The sequence below is a fragment of the Parasteatoda tepidariorum genome, chromosome 12 (genome assembly GCF_982258835.1).
Source record: "Parasteatoda tepidariorum strain Cologne lab strain chromosome 12, Ptep-v5.0, whole genome shotgun sequence".
NCBI lineage: Eukaryota > Metazoa > Arthropoda > Arachnida > Araneae > Theridiidae > Parasteatoda > Parasteatoda tepidariorum.
This window is the reverse complement of record NC_141766.1, coordinates 30,753,777-30,772,278: the sequence shown is the minus strand read 5'-3', so window position 1 is coordinate 30,772,278 and position 18,502 is coordinate 30,753,777. Positions and strand designations below refer to the sequence as shown.

The following is an 18,502-nucleotide window of genomic DNA, read 5'->3' as shown; positions in this document are numbered from 1 at the left end:
GCCTCTGAGAAAAAATTCGCAAATGCAAATTCTGAGATTCGGACGGGAACCCTATTGGCGAGCTCTTTTGCAGGTAATCATATATCACCAGTGAGCTTCCCATTTGGCCCCAAAATTCTCAGGTGCGATTTTTTGCGTAAAGTTTGAATGCTTTTCAAAACAAACTGCTCACGCATGCGTGAGTAGCCGTGACGTGCGATTGCATATGCGAATGCGAGAATGCTCCATAAGTACCATATTTCTTTAATTTTAATATTTATCTCATGTGTGTTGAGAAGTTGGCATCGGCTAAATTGTGTCGGCAACAGTGATGGGGGTTCTACAGATGAAATAATTAAGCTCTAGATTTATATTGTAATTAATGAAACTATGGATTTCTATAAATTATCTAACTATTTTTCATTATTACTGAATACAGAAAAACTCACTTATAGAAATTTAAATCAATTGAGCAATAAAACCTTCCTTTTGGACTATATTGTGATTTGCAGACTATGAAAATGAACTGCTTTTAAAATATATTTAAAAATTATTTGAGTACATTATACATTTTTTTAAATACATATATTGTAATGTTTCTAATATTGAATCGAAGTTTCTTATGCATTGATTGTCAATCCTTTAGCCAACAATTTTAAAGACATTTAGGAAAATCGAATTTTATGATTTTTATTGATAATAAAAAGCTGTGTTAAACAGAAAGCGTAACTCTTTTATTGTACTCTTGAAAAATTCTTAAACAATATTTTAAATGGGTAAGTTATTGTATCAATTATTTAGCCGAATTTGAGAATCTTGAAATCATGATCGTAAATACAAGTGCACCCTCAGAAATTTTTTCAGGGTGCTAAAAATATTTAGTGTAGTATTTCGAATTCTGTGTTTAAATATATTTTTATAGTATATTTGAATGTTTACATTAAAATGATTGTACAAGTTTCATCCAATAATTTAATTAAGGCTTTCAAACCAATAATATTTGGTAAATTTTTCACATTGCATTAATTTGATGCCTAAAATATAAATGGAAGTTCATTTTTTAATTAAATGTTAAAAGAAAGAAACATTATTTCTGGTGTTGCATAATTTTTAATTTTCTATTATAATTTTTTTTAATACTATATATCCTATTTAGCTTATTACAAAGCACACTTGCATTTGAGTTCCAATTCATTCTTAATTTTTCAATGCTAAAATAGTTTGTTTTTAGGACAGGCAAAATAAATATTGGTTTGACTTCTTTTTTTATGAGTACTTAAGTATGTGGTCTGAATTTAACTCTAAGATGGATGATTAAAATTTTTTCTCTCAAAGACTATCTCTACTGTATTTAATATCTATGATATTAAGTTCCCAATTACCTGTTCTATTATATTAAAAATTTAAGTTATTATTGAAATTATTGTTTTTAACATTAAAATTTTTATTTTTACGTTGAATTTTAATTTGATTTTCAGTTTTTCATTATTTTATTTATACTTTGATTTACATTGGTTACCTGAAAGACTTAAAAATTGTGCTCTCTATATGTGTATGGGTCATTTTCAAAGAACTTGCAGTTTAATTTATTACTTGCACTTTAATAATAAATGTATTGTTTTAATGTTCATTTGATTTTTTTAGAGTAAGATCAAATTACGTTTTTCTTTCATTTCTTTTACGTTTCTTTTTTTTCTTTCTGTTACTCTTCCATTCTGGTACTATGTCCATTGTAACAGCATTTATTTACTTTTTTTGTATTTTATTAAATAATAAAGTCTATTTGAAGAAAATATAGGTCAGGCATTAATATTTGTATGACTAAAATTCAGTTAAATACAAGAACATTTAAAATTTAGCTCTATTGACAGCTTTCCCCTTCGTTACCTTTTTCCATTCTCTTCCCTAACATTTATTAAACTTTATTCCCCTATATAATTTTAAATTTAATGATTTACAGTATAAATTTTTTATTGTTTTAGGTAATTGTTTTTTTTTTTTAATTTAAATTCTTTTGAACACTAGTTACAGAGAAATATTTATAATGTAAATTTAAGCTGTTTTATTTCCTGTTCTAAATGAAAAAATGCAATGCTATTTTAAGTTAATGGAAAAGAAAAAATTTCAAATACAGTAAAAAATTTTATTAGTAGCAATTCGAATATTTATTTCTTTTAGAAAATTTTTCTAAATACCTCTACATTTTGAAAATGGCCCATACATATTAATGAGTTTATTTTACCATTAAATTTTGAAATGCAACTTTTGCCTATAATTTATGACTTAGAGTGAATCCAACATGACATGTAACATGCATTATTAATAATAGTTTAAAAAAATAATGACCGTAAAAGGAAAAAAATAATTTTTAATTCATTAGATTTTTAGGTGCCTGCAATTGTTCTCTATTGACCTTTTTTCCTATTATTGATACATAAATATTTTATTTTGAAAAGTATTTAATTGTTACATACCGTGTAATAGTCTAAGTGATCATCTGGTAAGTGTTTATTGGTTTAAACTAGGTTATTTTCAATTAATTATAAAGTGCACATCAAAAGCCTATATTTTTTTGAGTTGGTAAATAAAAAAGTGGTACAAAATAACAAAAAAAAATTTTTATATACATTTTTTATGAACACCTTATTTTGTATATTTAAGTTTAAATTATTTAATTTTTTCCTTCAATTTAATTTCAATATCTAACTTTTTTCAATTTCATAATTTTAACACCTAAATTTTAGTGTTCCAGGTGAGAGGTTTTTAAATTTCAGTAGTTTTGAGCTAAATAACTTAAAAGTCAAACATTTGCTATTCTAGTGGAAGAATCACAAATGTTTGACTTTTAAGTGGTATGTGACCAGACTACCTTTGTACTTTAATAATACTAGTTTTGTGTAGATATTTAAATGTTAGTTAAAGTTGCTTTTTTATATTGCTGCCAAGTAAAATACATGAAATATTTAAAACGCATGATGTATATATATCTGCAGTTAGTGTGCGGAATTTCCACTCTCCATTGGGGACTTAATATTTAAGGCTGGTTAGTAAGTTTCAGAGTTATGTTCTAGTCTTGAGTGACTGAAATTGACTCTAGTGTAACAGAAAAAGGATTTGACACAAGAGCTGCACTAATGCTGAAAGACAGTGATATAGTATAGGGGAAAAGTAGGGAACATTTCTGATATTTTAATTTCAATGATATGTTGATGATATTAAAACCATTGAGACCTTATGACAATGCTATTTTAATTTAACATTGTTATTACTTTGCTGTAAATATGTTTCAGCTTTTCAAAATTACAACTGAAATTTCAATTTAAAAATTTTCAGCTTTTGGTACCATTTATATGGTTTTGGTCCCTAAAAAGTTCGTTGTTATACTATATCTTTTAACATTTTACGAATTGTTCATATTTTTCATGAAAATAGTGGCGAGCTGAAAGTTTAGACTTGCTAGTATCTTTAGAATTGCAACTTCATGTCTTGTACAGCGCCTGCCTTCTGTTTATTATTATAATAGAATTCAGAGATCAGTAAATCAGAGAATGGCATGTTTATTAGAACATTACTCAGACAGAGAGTTACAAAGTTGAAACATACACTAATACACTGGGACAGGAGAAATAGAAAAGATCATCAGATAAACAGAATTACTACTTGTATGAGCCTTCTTGGGCTCAAACTCAATGTCCAATCAAAATGAGACTAAGAAGAAAAATGCCAATTTTTTATTTATAAAAATTATTATTAGGATTTAAAGTATTTAAAATTTTCTAATTACAAAAAATGATCTGAATAAATGAATATATGTGACCATATTTACACTTTTTTCTGTTTAAGTTTTCAGGTATTTTTTCATTAAGCCACAATAACCGTCCTGTATTATTTAAAATGTGTTTTCAGCTTTTTTAGCAAGCTAGTCTAACGGTATATTTGTATACGATATAATGTGTGGGTAATATTTTAAAATTTTTCTTAAAGGGATTAAGATTTTTCTAAATGTCATTAAGTGTTTTAAAATCTAATTTTAGGTGTTTTTGTTGATTTACTGAGTTTTTGATGTATTCAGTGATACATTATCTGGTCAAAATTATCCACACACTCAGTTCTGCATTAAATCGACACTCAGTCGTCCATTAAAATCGACACTCAAGCAATTCACTTCACCTTAAAAATTTATTTCAATTTGTCAATCACAGCTAAAGTGAAGTGAGTATTGGCAGTGAGGATAGGAGGCGAACCACTATCAACATTGCTATATAGCTTCCAATTGTGCATTAAATTATATAACCTGCCAGATCCACTTCTTGAGGTGGTTGTTTGAATACTTTTGTCCAGTTAGTGTTTAACTTAAATTTTAATATGTCGGAATTTTTTATTGTTAGAATTTAAATTACTTGATTTGTGATATACAGAAAAAAGCAATTTTAAAATTAATATTTTACTGGTGTGAATATTACTTTCTTTTCTTTTTTTAATTTTCTTTGAAAATTTAGTTCTGAATGTTAAATTTTTTTTCCAGTTTTTGATAGAAATGAACAAGAAATTAAATAAAGAAATTTCCATTATACAATAAAGCCTCATATTTATCGTAATGGGCAACAAAGTCTCATGTTGCTCTTGTCAGAGTCCAACTTTTGCAAGAAAAGTTGATGAAGGTCATCTAGATGATTATAGCCGAAATTTCTATCCTGATGAAAGTATATCCAATCTTCAACATATAAGTGAAAGAGAACCAGAAGGTACATTTAGTTCTTTAGAAAGTTTATTTAGCTACTGAGATTTTAATTTAATTATTATTTTTCTTGTAAATGATTCAAAATTTATATTTACTCGACCATTATGCAAATGGTTAAATATCTACATTCAGTTTTTTTTTTTTTGAATAATAAATTAAAAGCATGCTTTTTTTCTTTTTACTGTTTTGCTACTTTAAAATTTGTTGCTGAGAAAGTTTTAATGTTTATTTCAGTTGTTAGTGAAATAAAAATAGTTTATATATTATGTATCTGTGATTCTGCTTACGTGCCTATTTTTTTTTTTTTTTTTTTCTAGTTTCAAGTACGCCAAAAATCATAGGGAGGAGACGAAAAAGTTTCATTGTGCCCTTTGGGGAGATGTGTAATTCTCTTATTAAGGAAAAAAAAATACAAAATGGCAGCAGATTTAAATAGACTGAATAATAAAAGAAAAATGTTAAAAAATTTATTATTTTTTTGTATTAATAGCAAAATTAGAATATGAAAATAATTCTGAATATCAAACTAGATTGCTGTTTTTTGTTGCATTAACTCTAGTTTTGCTCTTCTTGTTTTGAAATTTTTTGTTTAGTGTACCAATCGATTAGATTTCTTAGAATTTTATTTTAGACCATTTTAAATGGACTGAGCTAAAATATTGCAAAAAGATTTATTTTTCAACAAAAAAAAAATCTAAACTGAGAAATATTTGGAATTCAAAAGGGAAGCAAAAAATCTACAAAGGATGTCATCTTCAATGATTGTTTTTTGATTGAGTCTAAAATAATAATGGCCGCGTGACCGAGCTGACTCTAGTTGCTTGAATTCCATAGTTGTTAAAAGTTAATTTAATTTGTTTATATTAAATAATGTAATTTTGTTTTTATATTTAGTTGGAATGTTATAAAACACAGTATTTCAATTGAAATTTATTTTAGTTTTTACTTTGGTTTATTTATGACCATTTTTACCTATGAATACAAACTTTTGCATGCTATTTTATATATATTGTATTTGTGTTCTTTGTTCATCTTCCACAAATTGTACTCCTTTTTTCCTACCACAAATTTACAACCCTATCTATAAGTCTTGGTTTTATTTTCAGATTTTGATGCTGATCCATCTACTCACCCAACTGCTGGGCCATTATTTATGCAAAGATCTAAAAGTGATATGAGATGTAAGTTCTTAATTTTGCTCATTGCCCAGTTAACGTGTTTGAAATTTTGCTCTGTATGAGAATTTTTTATTAAGTACAATAGCGAAATTTAAAATTTTACTGTAAAAGATTCATACTCGCTTAAAATTAATTGTTTTCTTCACCAACACAGATTTAATAAAAACATTAATTTTATATTTTAAAATTATGCAATTTATTAAAAATGCAAATCAAGTTTAATGTCATGCAAAACAAATTATTTGGACTTCAATACAAATAATAGTTAGAGACACTATATTATGAATTTTGCTGTAGGTTGCCCCACTATGATCATATTAATATAATGTAGTGGTTTCAGAAAATAATACCCAATACAAATGTTAAATTATTCTATTTGTAGACACGAAACAGACCAACTCACCCTGGCCTTCCACGTTTCCAACAAAATATTAACTTGCGTGTAATGTCGATCTAGTAATTTTTATAAGATTATCATCTATTAATCTTTGCATTTGTCTACCACAACATTTGACGAAGCTTCTGCAAGTTACTTTGTCCTGAATTGTATGCATACTTTTTATGAGTTCTCTTTTAAGTAAAATTCAATTAAAATTTCCAAATACTTTAAGAAATATTATAAATTTTATCTTTAGGTAATTTTTCTTCATAAATTTATTATGTATCCCCTTTTTCTAGATTTTCGAGAGAAAAGGAGAAGCCATAGTAATGTAAGTATCTTGATGTTGATTCATAAATGATGTTAATGTGAATTGGAATATATGATTCTGAATTATACTAATATAAAAAGCATGAATGATTATTTTAAACCTGCAATAAGAATTAAGAAGTGTGATAAAAAGAACTTATTTCAATGGAACTTCATTACTGACTTTTTTAAAGTTATTATGTTCATGAAGATTGATGTTTTGCAGCTGTTAGACTGTCAATATATGAGAAACTTTCGAAATTTTACTGTTAGCACTGATCAATTGCACTAAGACAAGTAAATGGCCTTCCTTTAAATTCTGTACAAATATGAGCAAGCATTTATAAAACAGTGCTTTCCATCATTATTGTTAAACCAAGACTGTACAAGTTCGAGTGTACAGCTGCATCAAGGCCAGGTGGCAAGGATTTGATAAATTTTCCATGCCTCCGTAAAAGGAGGTGAGAGAATGAGCAAGTTGAATTGAAAATAAGATTTTTTTAAAAAAGAATTCTTAGGATTTGTTTTATGGTATTTTGATTTTTTAAAAAGCAAAAGTCACATTACATTATTTATCACATTAGACTAGATAGATGGGAGCCTATTGTGTGGTCAATTAAACTGTATGTTCTATAAATAGATTACAATTTTTCTGTTTATGAGTGCTATGCAATTTGGTATTTTATGTAATCAAGGATTTATTTATTTTTCAGTTACTAGAAACTAGACCTTTAAAGAAATCAAGTTCATGTTCCACTATTTATTTAGATGATAGCACAGTTAGTCAACCAAACTTAAAAAATACGATCAAGTGTGTTGCCTTAGCAATATATTATCACATTCGCAATCGGACATCTAATCGTACCCTAGATATATTTGATGAAAGAATTCACCCATTGTCAGTAAGTATTATGTATTTATAATTTTTAATCGCTAACTATCAGTTTCAAATTTAGTTATGCTTTTCTGCTGTTTCTGTCAATAATTACTCAACATAGAAATGTGTATAAAGATGTAAATTTGTATTTCTATTAGGTTTACTATAGTAAATTAAAATATAGTGTGCATTGAATCCCTCATAAACTATTATTTTTTGTGGACATTGCTAACTATAATTTTGATATATTAAAAATTTATACTCCGGGTGTCAGAAAATGAATTTCAACTCAGCATTTATGTTCAATCTCATTTTTGAAGAAGATTAACTAACTAAAGTACAGAATATATCAATTGTAAACCAATTTTTGTTTTTTTTTGTTTTCTCAAAAAAGCTATTAACCCTTGAACCGTCAATCTTTTTTGAGCAAACTCCAAAGATTCAATATTTCTTTTCCATTAAACTTAATATAACTATAGAAAAACCAGTTAATTGTCCGGGAAATCAACCAACTCCTTTACCTAACAGACAATTTAAAGCTTAATGTAATTAAAAGTAATTTTATCCTTTCTTCTAATTTATGTTAAAAATTATCTGTAAAATTGCAGGGCTATTTTTACCCTGGGAAAAAAGGAAAAAACTGGTAGTTAATTTATTCATTTCTAGTTTATTTTAAGGAGGAGTAAAAGAACCCTGACTTTTAGACTTATTGACAATTATAACTTTTATGTAAGACTGTTTCTGATGGTTTAATATAATTTTATAAAATCTTATTTCTTCCGAAAACTGGTTACTCTTTTCTGAAGTATGAACAGATCTACATGTTAAATATATTAAAAGTCTGATATAATATCTATGGCATATGCGTATCCCAAATGATTGTCAAGATATAAAAATTATGTATAATAATGTCTTAAAAATAGCTAAATATTCACTGTGATGTCTATAAATATTTAAGAGGAAATATGTTTTGTTTTATGTGAAGCAAGCATTATATTAATAGTAGATAATTTAATTAAACATTAATTAATGTTTTAAATCATAAACACCACAGTGTATCTCTGCAAAATTACAGTAATAGTTTCAGGAACATTGCAGAGCTGAATCATGTTTAGAGAATCTTGCTTGTTATTATAAGTATCCTTAAGAGTTGCAAGCATAATTATAACTTGCATTATTTTTTACTTTTTTTTTCTTTCATTCCTAATAACAAATTTATTTTTAATTTATAGAAAGATAAGATTCTAGATGATACTGATTTAAAAGATCCTGACCATCGTAGTATATGTAGATTTGTTAGAACCTTATTTAGTGCTGCTCAATTAACTGCGGAATGTGCCATAATAACTCTTGTAAGTTATATCTTATTTATATTGTATTTTAAAAGTTGATATTTCTGTAGAACTTTGTCGATTATGTAATAATATGTATAAAAAAATAATAAAAACTAAAATTTCTTTGGTAATATGTAACCTCATTTCTATAAATTAAGCAATTGCATCAGTTAACTCAATCAAGGCAGTGCTTTCTTTCTCTTGTAAGTCTTATAAGATTTTAAATGTCAAAATTGTGATATTTTATGTTAATATGGATACAGCTTTTAGTAAGATATATTTATCCATGCACATTAAAAAAGAAAAATAATAATTTACTTATACCTTTCTTTTATAAATTAATAAGAAGGTTTCAAGTAACATTAAAACTAATCAAAAGATTATTATTAGATCATAAAATTAATATTTTTAATTCTAAAACGAACCATTCTTTCAACTCCTGCTTATAATAATCGTGAAAAAATGTGCATAAATAATAATGACTCATTTTCTAAAAGCTGTTTTTGTGATCTTTCAAAATACTTTAATTATTTTGTCCAAGGTTGCCACGCTACTTTGAAAAGTCCGGGAATTTAACATTTTTGAACCAAAATCTGGAAAACTGGAGTTTGATTCTCCGAACATGCGACCTTTGCGCTAACATTTTCTGTAGAACACATTCCCTCTATCACCAAGGTTTGATATATGAATTCAATTAAATTCGTTATTAAGAACTCCCGGGAAGCATGGGAATTGCTGTTCCATTTGGAAATCATAAAGCAATAACTTAAATATCCTGGGGTTGATCCAGGTTTTATTTTAGGGCCATTTTTGTAAAGAATGGAAATTATTTTTCTGGAAATTTTATAATTGATTAGGAACATTCAATTTTAGCAATCACTACTTTTTATTCCAATTTATTTATTTATAATTTTTTTTTTTTTGTAAGTCCACCATGGTGCGTAGCATTTTTAAAAAGTGCTTAAAGGTGCTTCTTGCATTAGGTGATTTTAAAAAGTGCTTAGTTTTCCATTTTAGAAAATGAAATCTTTTTCTTTACCAGGTCGATTTTTGCTGCGTATTATGCAAAAGCATGCTTTTCACATAGTTCTATTCAACATTTTCACAATTCATTCAACCACAATTCATTTTGGCCTATCGTGGGTCAATAGCATATGAAAGCGCCATTTACATGTTTGATGAAATATTTGCGAGTCTGCATGAACATCTACTGAGCTGGGTTCGGTGAAAATAATGCACTCTCATGTGCAACCTTGCTACATTTTGCAAGATATTCTCAATTTCAGGCTTCATTTTCTACCCTCTGATTTCGAACCGAAAAATCTTTCAATCTTTTTATTTTGGCTAATATAATCAAGAAAAAGAGTTTTTTTGTCAGAAACTTGTTATTTTATCATGATCATGTAAAGTCTTTTAAAATTATTTTGTCTTTGTTAATGCATATAGTGCTTGAAAATATTCTTTGAGTGCTTAAAAAATACTTAAAAGGTGCTTTTTTTTTGTTGAAAGATTTGACTACGCACCCTGTCCACATATTTTTCCGATTATTTTTCGGCCACACTCTATGTTTTTCAAATTCTTGAGTATTTTATACGTTATTCTGACATGCGCATTTCAAATTTGTGCCATCCCTTTTTTTGAAGCGTTCAATTTAACATTAACAGTGCTAATCTGACTAATAATGAAAATCGAAAAAAAAATCATTGACTCAGCAGGGAGTAGGTAATGTTGGCAATAAACAACAAACCTTTATGTTTACTTCGACTATCAGTTCTCACTGAACATTGTATAGGTAGGCTTGTTTTTTGTTTATGATTCTTTCTAATATTGCATCCTTTATTTTGAAATTTTAACTGATTGTTTTATATTTAGGTTTATTTAGAGAGACTTTTAACCTATGCAGAAATAGATATTGTTCCTAGCACATGGAGACGAATTGTTTTGGGTGCAATTCTTTTATCTTCTAAAGTTTGGGACGACCAAGCAGTTTGGAATGTAGATTATTGTCAGATTCTTAAAGATATTAGCATAGAAGACATGTAAGTTTAATTCAGTTGATTTTCATAATTTTTATTTTATCAATTGTGTAATTGCTGTATCGTGCACAAAATAAGAAATAGAACACCTTAACTTTCTATCTATTGATCCCATACTATAGTGCAGTCTTAGTGGTTGGGTTGGGTAGTTATCTTTACATATGCTACAGCATTATTACTGTAAAATAAATATTTTTTATTTGTTGCTTCAATTCTAGATTGGCAAAATTTTGATATTTGTCAGTTTTTGATGGTTTAAATCATAGATAAAACTGTCCAATCACGAACCTTAGAAGTATCATTTATGTATTAGCATAAATTCATATTTTAAATAGCCCATTTCAAATACTGCTGAAGATCAGATATTGAGTTCTACTTTTCTTATAAAATTTAACTTATGTTGAAAGAAAATGTTTGGAAAAAGATAATCCTTTTATTACATAAATATACTTTAAATACAGACCACTATATGCTAACAAAAGATCGTGTGAAAGCTCTATGTTGTTTTAAAGAAGATATTCTAATAATAGAAAAAAATTAGTTTTAAGTCACTTGAAATTTATTTATTTTTTTAAATTTAGAAGCAGATAAATTAGTATAAATAAAATTTTTGTCCTAGTTACTTATACTGCAGTTGATAACACTAAAATTAAATGTTTGATAAATCAAATTATATAAAGTTTTGCTTCTTAATAGTTAAATAATAGTTGTCTGTTTTATTACCATTATTATTTTATTAAGTAAGTTATCTGTTTTATTTTTTATGAAAGTATCATATAAGTGGAAAATGAAATTAACTAACAAACATGTTATTTCTTTCTATTTTATGCTTAAAATTGTTACAAAGAATTTAGTTTATTTATTTGGTTTTAGGAATGAGTTAGAAAGACAGTTTCTTGAAATGCTACAGTTCAATATTAATGTTCCTGCTAGTGTATATGCAAAATATTACTTTGATCTACGAAGCTTGGCTGATCAAAATGAATTAACGTTTCCTACTGAACCTTTGAGTAAACAAAGAGCTCAGAAACTGGAGGTCTGTTTCATAAATGATTTTAATGTACATTGTTATTGAATTATTTTCTTTCTTTTTTTTTCAATAACTATTTATTTTTAGGAATATATGAATATGCAACTAATGTTGTGTTAAAAAAATTAATGTTGGTGTTAAATTAAAATGTTAATTTTTGTGAAGGTCAGTGCTATGAAATTTTTAAAGTATAGTTTATTTTATTGATAACATAAAAAATTACTAATGTTTTCCCAACATAAGTTGAAACTTGTAAAAATAATGAAAACAGTCTAATGTGTTTTCATGTCCAGATGAATTAAGTATACCTGGCCAACCTTAAATGGAGATTTCTCACAGCAGCACATTTGTTTGTATATGTTCTGTAATTACTTCAACTTAAAAATTTAACAACATTGACACAGTATTAGTTTTACTCTATTTAGTTTTTTTATTATTAAATGATAAACGCTGATCTTTAAGATCAGATTAGCAGTTGAAAGGAGCAATGGTTTTTTTGCAATAAAAAATTAACTAGGCAAATAAAACAAGACCTGGCCAAAATATCATCCAATATAAGATATGGGAAAACATAATTAGGTTTAACCTATCCCCTGAATAAGAAGACTGGCCATTTGTCCTGCTGGCTAGTACCCTGTCAGAGACAAACATGTCTAATAGGGTGATGATTTCCTCAAACAGCTACACAACTCTCACGTCAGCGTTTCATACTGTTTAGCAGGGTCTTGATCAATCCTTGTAGTAACCGCACCCATTCTTAAGGTAACCTTGAGCTCAACAATGGTTGTTGGAGCTAGTCTGAGTTGCAATTGAGTATCTAAGGGCTTCCCATATGTATCTGACGGGATTAAGGTCAATGGACATTACTGGCCACTCCAATTGTTAAATATCCTCTGATTTGGAGATATTTGTCCACCATCTGGACCTGGTGTGAATGAGCGCTATTGTTCTTAAAGATGAAGTTTGGTTCATATACTCTGTGGAAAGTCTTACATAGGATGCAAGGATCTCTTACCTATACCGCTGATCTGTAATAGTACTTCTATCGAATCCCGGGTTCTCTCCTATTGAGAATACGTCTGGAGTTGCTGTCCAGACTGAAGAGGACGTGCTCCAAAACAACCTTTGTCCAAGACATGTATTCTCGACGCCATGATTATTTTTGTGGTTCTCAGTCAAGGGTATGCAGACTACTACGCATCTGGCATGCAGGCCATCTGCTTTAATTAAGTCTCTGTAAAATGAATGTGTCTGTTACATTGTACAGGATGTAGGCCAGTTCTTTTGCTATCACAAATCTATCCCTTTTGGCTGGAAGTCTCGAGGCGACTTTGTTGCCCTTTTGTGGCCTTGACCAGTTTGGTGGACCATTATTTCTGTCTCGGTGAAGTGTTTACTCAAAGTGAACATCATATTCTGATCCCTACAGTTAATAGCTTGTTATTGGCCTGTGTGGAGTCTTCTAACTATCCACCATCTTGTGGCATCATCTAGACTATGACAATTGACCATTATAATGATGTGTGAGCAATGAAATTCAAAAAACAAGGATTGTGCTAAGCTGCGATATTTCACAACGTCCTTGCTCTAGAAGCTTCAAATAAGGTACCTATACACAAACGCAATCACAGTGGCACTACCTTATGATGTCACAGGCCACTGGTCTAGAGGTGTCCTTGAAGAAGGTAGCTATCATCTACCTTATTCTTATCGGCATTACTTATTTCTTTTTTATGGAAACGGTTCCTCCCACTAATTGTTGTCATTAGTGTTTTTCATTTGATATGCTGTCTTATAGAAAGGTCTAAATTTTCCCTTTTCAAATTTAAAACTTCTGAAACATTTGCAAATCATGATACATTCTATTGCTTTTCATTTATTATTCAGTATCTACACACATTTAAAAATAAATAATGAAAAACTATCAGGATTTACAAATGTCATAAGGGCGGATGAAGTTTTATAGTACAGTAGAGAACCATTTATCCGGTATCCAGATAACCGGGAAAAATTTTGCTCAATTTTCCCGCCATTTTAAACTAGAACGAAAAAAGCGGAAATTGGACTCATCCTTGAAGTTGAGTAGAGGAAAATGTAAGGAAGGGGGAAAAAATTTTCCCCATTTACCCAGAGAAACGTCATTTCCTCCATGACCTTGAAGGCAGGGAAGGGGGGAATGTTTTATTTTTTCCTTTAGGCCGTCAATCAAATTCAAGGGTGTGGCATGCTGATTTCGTTTTCTGCTTGATTTACGAGGGGGGTGGGAAAAATGCATTGCATGCATATCAGTGAACAGGGAAAAAAAAGAGAAAAATATATTTATTTGACATCGACTAATAAAAATAAAATCTTTTTCTTTTGAATAAATTCTCATTCTTTGGAAGTGCGGTATCAATTGCAAGTTTTTCTTGGTGTGGAATCACATCTGCTGTAATTAAAAATCTTGTTTTTATCAACAAAAAAAAATAAAGTAAAAGGAGAATTGTTTATTAATTTAAACATAGGATTATTTTATGAAGCAGATTGCAGTTTTGTTTTTCTGATTCCACTACGTTTGATTTTTTTTCTTTTTGCACTCAATAAATTAATTCTTTTTATTCATAAATTTTATCATTAGGTTTTTTTATTTTATTATTCCGTTGATCTTACCTTGTTCCGGGTTTTAATATTTATGCTAGTGCCTTTTTTAACTATCGTTTTAGTTCGATAATTTTCAAGTGTTTTTATTTAGATTAATAAGTTTTCCGTTTATTTTATTGTTTCCCCCCGTATAATTAGGTATGAAATATATTGCGATATTTAATCATTGGTTTTGTTTATATTATTTAATTTAGGAATTGTAATTATTTTTTAAAAAAAAATATTAGAATTTTGTATTTTTTAAACTTGATTTTCTTGTCTAAACTTGCAATTTTTTTTATTCTTTTAAATGTTGTATTTCTACCATTTTTTTTTTTCTTTTTAAAGTTAGGAGTACCTTTCTTTTTTCTCTTACTTTATGCATTACACTCTTTCGTTGTACTTCGGATTCGATAAAACATCGATTAACGACACTTTTTGGTCGATCCAGAAAACCGGGAAATTCAGATATCCGGGATAGCGATGGTCCCGAGCATCCGGGATAATTGGTTCTCCTGTATTAGTATAGAAAGACTTCAAAATTGTTTATATTTTTCATAGTGCTGATTTAATTTTGCTGCATGTAAAATACTCCTGAATTTAAATTTATTCAGTTTGCTTTATTCTTAGAACTGTAAATAGTAATTCTGTTACACAGTTTTTTTTTTATGTGTTTTAAATTATTTAAATAGCAAATAACTTCCAAGACTAATTTAATAGGGTTGGTTTTTTGGGACTTATATGGAAAAGCAAGTCAAATTTTTTAATGGTATTTAAAGTTTAAATTTACTAAACATTTGTACCTATGTTTTACTCATTCATTTATTAATAAAATAAACTAAAGTGTCTTATTATTAAAAATTTCCATGCATTCATAATAAGATAGCCATGAAGACTGAAAAAAGAAAAACTAAATGTAGTTTTGCTGTTTTGTCCTTTTGAATATATTTTAACTAATAAATTATGCTACTTTGAAGAGTTTGCATTAAGTATTTTTCTTTTTTTTTTAGCATGTGAAATGGAAAAAAATATATATATAAATAACTCAGATTATATTTTTTAGGCTATGTCTCAAGCTATGTCCAGTACATTAATGGACTTGCATCAAAATGGTATTAGAAAATGGTATAGTTTAGACAACTTTATTGTGTTACGCAAAAGTGCTGCTATCTTATCCTGACGAAAGTGGAAATTGATTTGTAAAATTCTAGCTCAGGTGCTTGCCAAAGTTGTTGTAGGAAGAGAAATATCTGGCTGTGATCATGATTCTATGTCCACAGTATTTAGAACAGCATTTCTGAAACTTGTGGAATTATCCTTATACCATCCATGATGTTAAATATATCCTATACTCTGTGCACCTGTTCTTTTTTATACAAATGTGAAAAAGTGATAGTTTGCAATGTATTCATTTGAATAGTTCTTTTGTAAATTAGAATTTCTTTTTATATATACTTACTTGAAAAATGTAAATGACTGCTTAGACACGTTATATTGAAATGGTACTTATATTAAAAGGTAATTGTAGTTCTCCTTATTAATATAATTTTATTTTTAAATTATTTTAAATCAAGTTATAGGCTTATGATTAAGTATACTTTTAGCAATTCAAAAAAATTCTTATTGCGCTACATTCTACCAATTTGCTAAGTATCTTTTGTGTTCTTTTAATTTGCTTTCAAATTGCAAAAGTTTTATACATATTTACATTCAATTAATTGATCGATAGTTTTTAAAAAGTTTACATCATTTGAAAATGAATTGATCTATAAAATATATAATTGGCCTATCTTTTTGCTGGCTTTTTTTTTCCCATTGTTATATACTATATACAGTATATTACAAACGTCCTATTGTTATAATTCAATTTTTTATTTTTTTTCTCATAAAATTATTTCAAAATTACTATATTTTCAGCCATTTTTACATTTAGTTGATCAGTAATTTTTAAAAAGTTTACATAATTTCCAAATGAATTGATTTACAAAATTTATAATAATTAGTATAGCCTTTTGCTGATGCATATTTTATCCCTTGTTATATTTTGTTTACAATACTACTAGTTCCCCATTGTTATATCTATTTATTATATTCTTTTGCCCTAAAATTTACTTTTGAATTATATTTTTACTTTCAATCAATCAATAATTTTAACTTATTCAAAATGAATTTATTTACAAAATCTATTATAATCAATATAGCGTTTTGCTGATATATGTTTTCTATTATTATATTTTGTGTACAATATAGTGCTAGTTTTTCCATTGTTATATTTCAATTAGTTATATTCTTTTGTCTTAAAATTAATTTTTAAATTAAAACATTTTTAATCATTTTTACATTCAATTGATCAATAATTTTTAAAAAGTTAACATTTATATAAGAATCAATTTACAAAATATATTATAATTGGTATAGCTCTTTCCTGAAGTGTGTTTTTTCTATTGTTATATTCCGTGTACAATATATTGCAATTTTCCCTTTGTTATGTTTCAAGTCAAGTTCCCCACTATTTAAAAACAAAAATACTTTTCTCTCATCTAAAACTTTTTGTTTAATTTTATTTTAGGAGAATAAAGAAAATGCTCAACAATTAAGTGAGATAACCCATTATTCTTCACGGCCTTTTTTATTATATTGTTTACCTTATTTTTTAGCGTTTTTTCTTTATTTTACAGTTGCATTATTTTAAAAAAATCTATTTTTTCTAAGAATGGTGCTTCCATGCGATTAAAGGAGAGGGATGTCTTCCTTCTTAAACTGTTTCTCTGTTTGTTTGTTTTTCTGGTATTCTAATTTTCATTTACTCTTATTCCACAGATTGGATTTTAAACAGTTATTGTTTATTCTCAGGAAAGGTAATAGATTGCCTTTTACTTTGTTCTAAATTTTTTCCTTCGAATTCTGGCGTTCGCATATAAAATTTTGTATATAAGTGCCTTGAAAATTTTCAGCTTAAATCTTTTAAGAAGGAAATTTATGAAGCTATCTCAAGCTAATCAGCATTAGTTTTACTTAGAATAGTGTATATCCATTTTTTTAGTGATATGTGACAAGCTCATTTTGTTTTCTTTAAAATTTGAAATGATACAATTAGCACTGTTTACTTCATTTAGTTTTAAAACGTTCTTTACTCTTAAAAGTAGTATCTATTATATAAGTATCATTTACAGTAGCCTTTATAAATTGCTAATTTTTAGAAACTTGTTTAAAAATAAATGAAGTGTTATCTTTTGAGCATTCCGAAAGTGTTATTCATAAGTGCACTATTTTTTTAAGAGCCAGTTTTTTTAAGAGTCTGACAGGGTTGGATGCTTCACATTTTTGATTTTATTGAAATATTCAGAATATGTTTTTTATGTAAAACTATTTGAGATATATATATGTATATTTGCTAGGAAATTTTTTTTTTTTCGAAGTTTTAGGGTGTCAATATTTTGAAAAAACACATCAATTTACAAGTGGCAATACAATTAAAAAAACAAGTGAATCACAACACGGACTGCTATTTCACACTAATTATTAAGACATACTTTCAGTGGACCCTTGTATCTCAGATCATTCAAATATCTTTAAGAAAAAGCTACTTTCTTAAACTTCGACCATCAAAATCTACTAATATCAACTGTAAAACACAAAGGTGTATATTTCTTTCAATACATTCTAATGAGTAGTACCTAAAAAAAACAAGCATGTGTGGTGTATATTTAGTGTGACCTTAAAATTGTTCTTGAAGCACCAAAAAACTGAAATTTGCGCATCTTTCAAGGTCAATAACTGCCTTCACCAAAACGAGACAAGTATGAAATTTGCTGCAAAAAAAGCCTTAAGTATAACAGGAACAAAATCAATTCACGGAATATGTTTACTGATTCAATTTATAATATGGCTGTGATACCTGATACCTGATTAATTGAAGATAGAGATAGTTTGATACCTGAGTAATTGAAGATAGAGATAGTTATGCAGATCTCATAGTTGTCCTATATTTCCCTTATTTTTGAACGAATTTCCATTAGG

At 27.7% G+C, this 18,502-nt stretch overlaps 1 protein-coding gene across 2 annotated transcripts; it reads left to right on the top strand.

Annotated features, from left to right (window-relative positions):
- Positions 1–221: 221 nt before the first annotated feature.
- Positions 222–16,248, top strand: CycY (cyclin Y). Of its 2 annotated transcripts, none has more exons than XM_016053980.4 (9): positions 222–354; positions 4,505–4,724; positions 5,827–5,901; positions 6,577–6,608; positions 7,300–7,488; positions 8,696–8,815; positions 10,670–10,836; positions 11,707–11,869; positions 15,546–16,248. In XM_016053980.4, exons 2-9 carry the CDS (start codon positions 4,577–4,579, stop codon positions 15,660–15,662), a joined length of 1,011 nt encoding a protein of 336 aa, XP_015909466.1. In that variant the 5' UTR covers positions 222–354; positions 4,505–4,576; the 3' UTR covers positions 15,663–16,248. The 2 variants fall into 2 exon arrangements, with proteins under 2 accessions (XP_015909466.1, XP_015909465.1); XM_016053979.4 differs by having other exon boundaries at positions 281–755.
- The last annotated feature ends 2,254 nt before the right edge of the window (positions 16,249–18,502 follow it).

Excerpts from the sequence above, each read along its gene's own strand:
- CycY (XM_016053980.4), top strand. The coding sequence starts at position 4,577 with ATGGGCAACAAAGTCTCATGTTGCTCTTGTCAGAGTCCAACTTTTGCA. Across the intron at positions 4,725-5,826 it reads AAGTGAAAGAGAACCAGAAG|ATTTTGATGCTGATCCATCT; the intron begins GTACATTTAGTT and ends TTTTATTTTCAG. Across the intron at positions 11,870-15,545 it reads AAAGAGCTCAGAAACTGGAG|GCTATGTCTCAAGCTATGTC; the intron begins GTCTGTTTCATA and ends TATATTTTTTAG.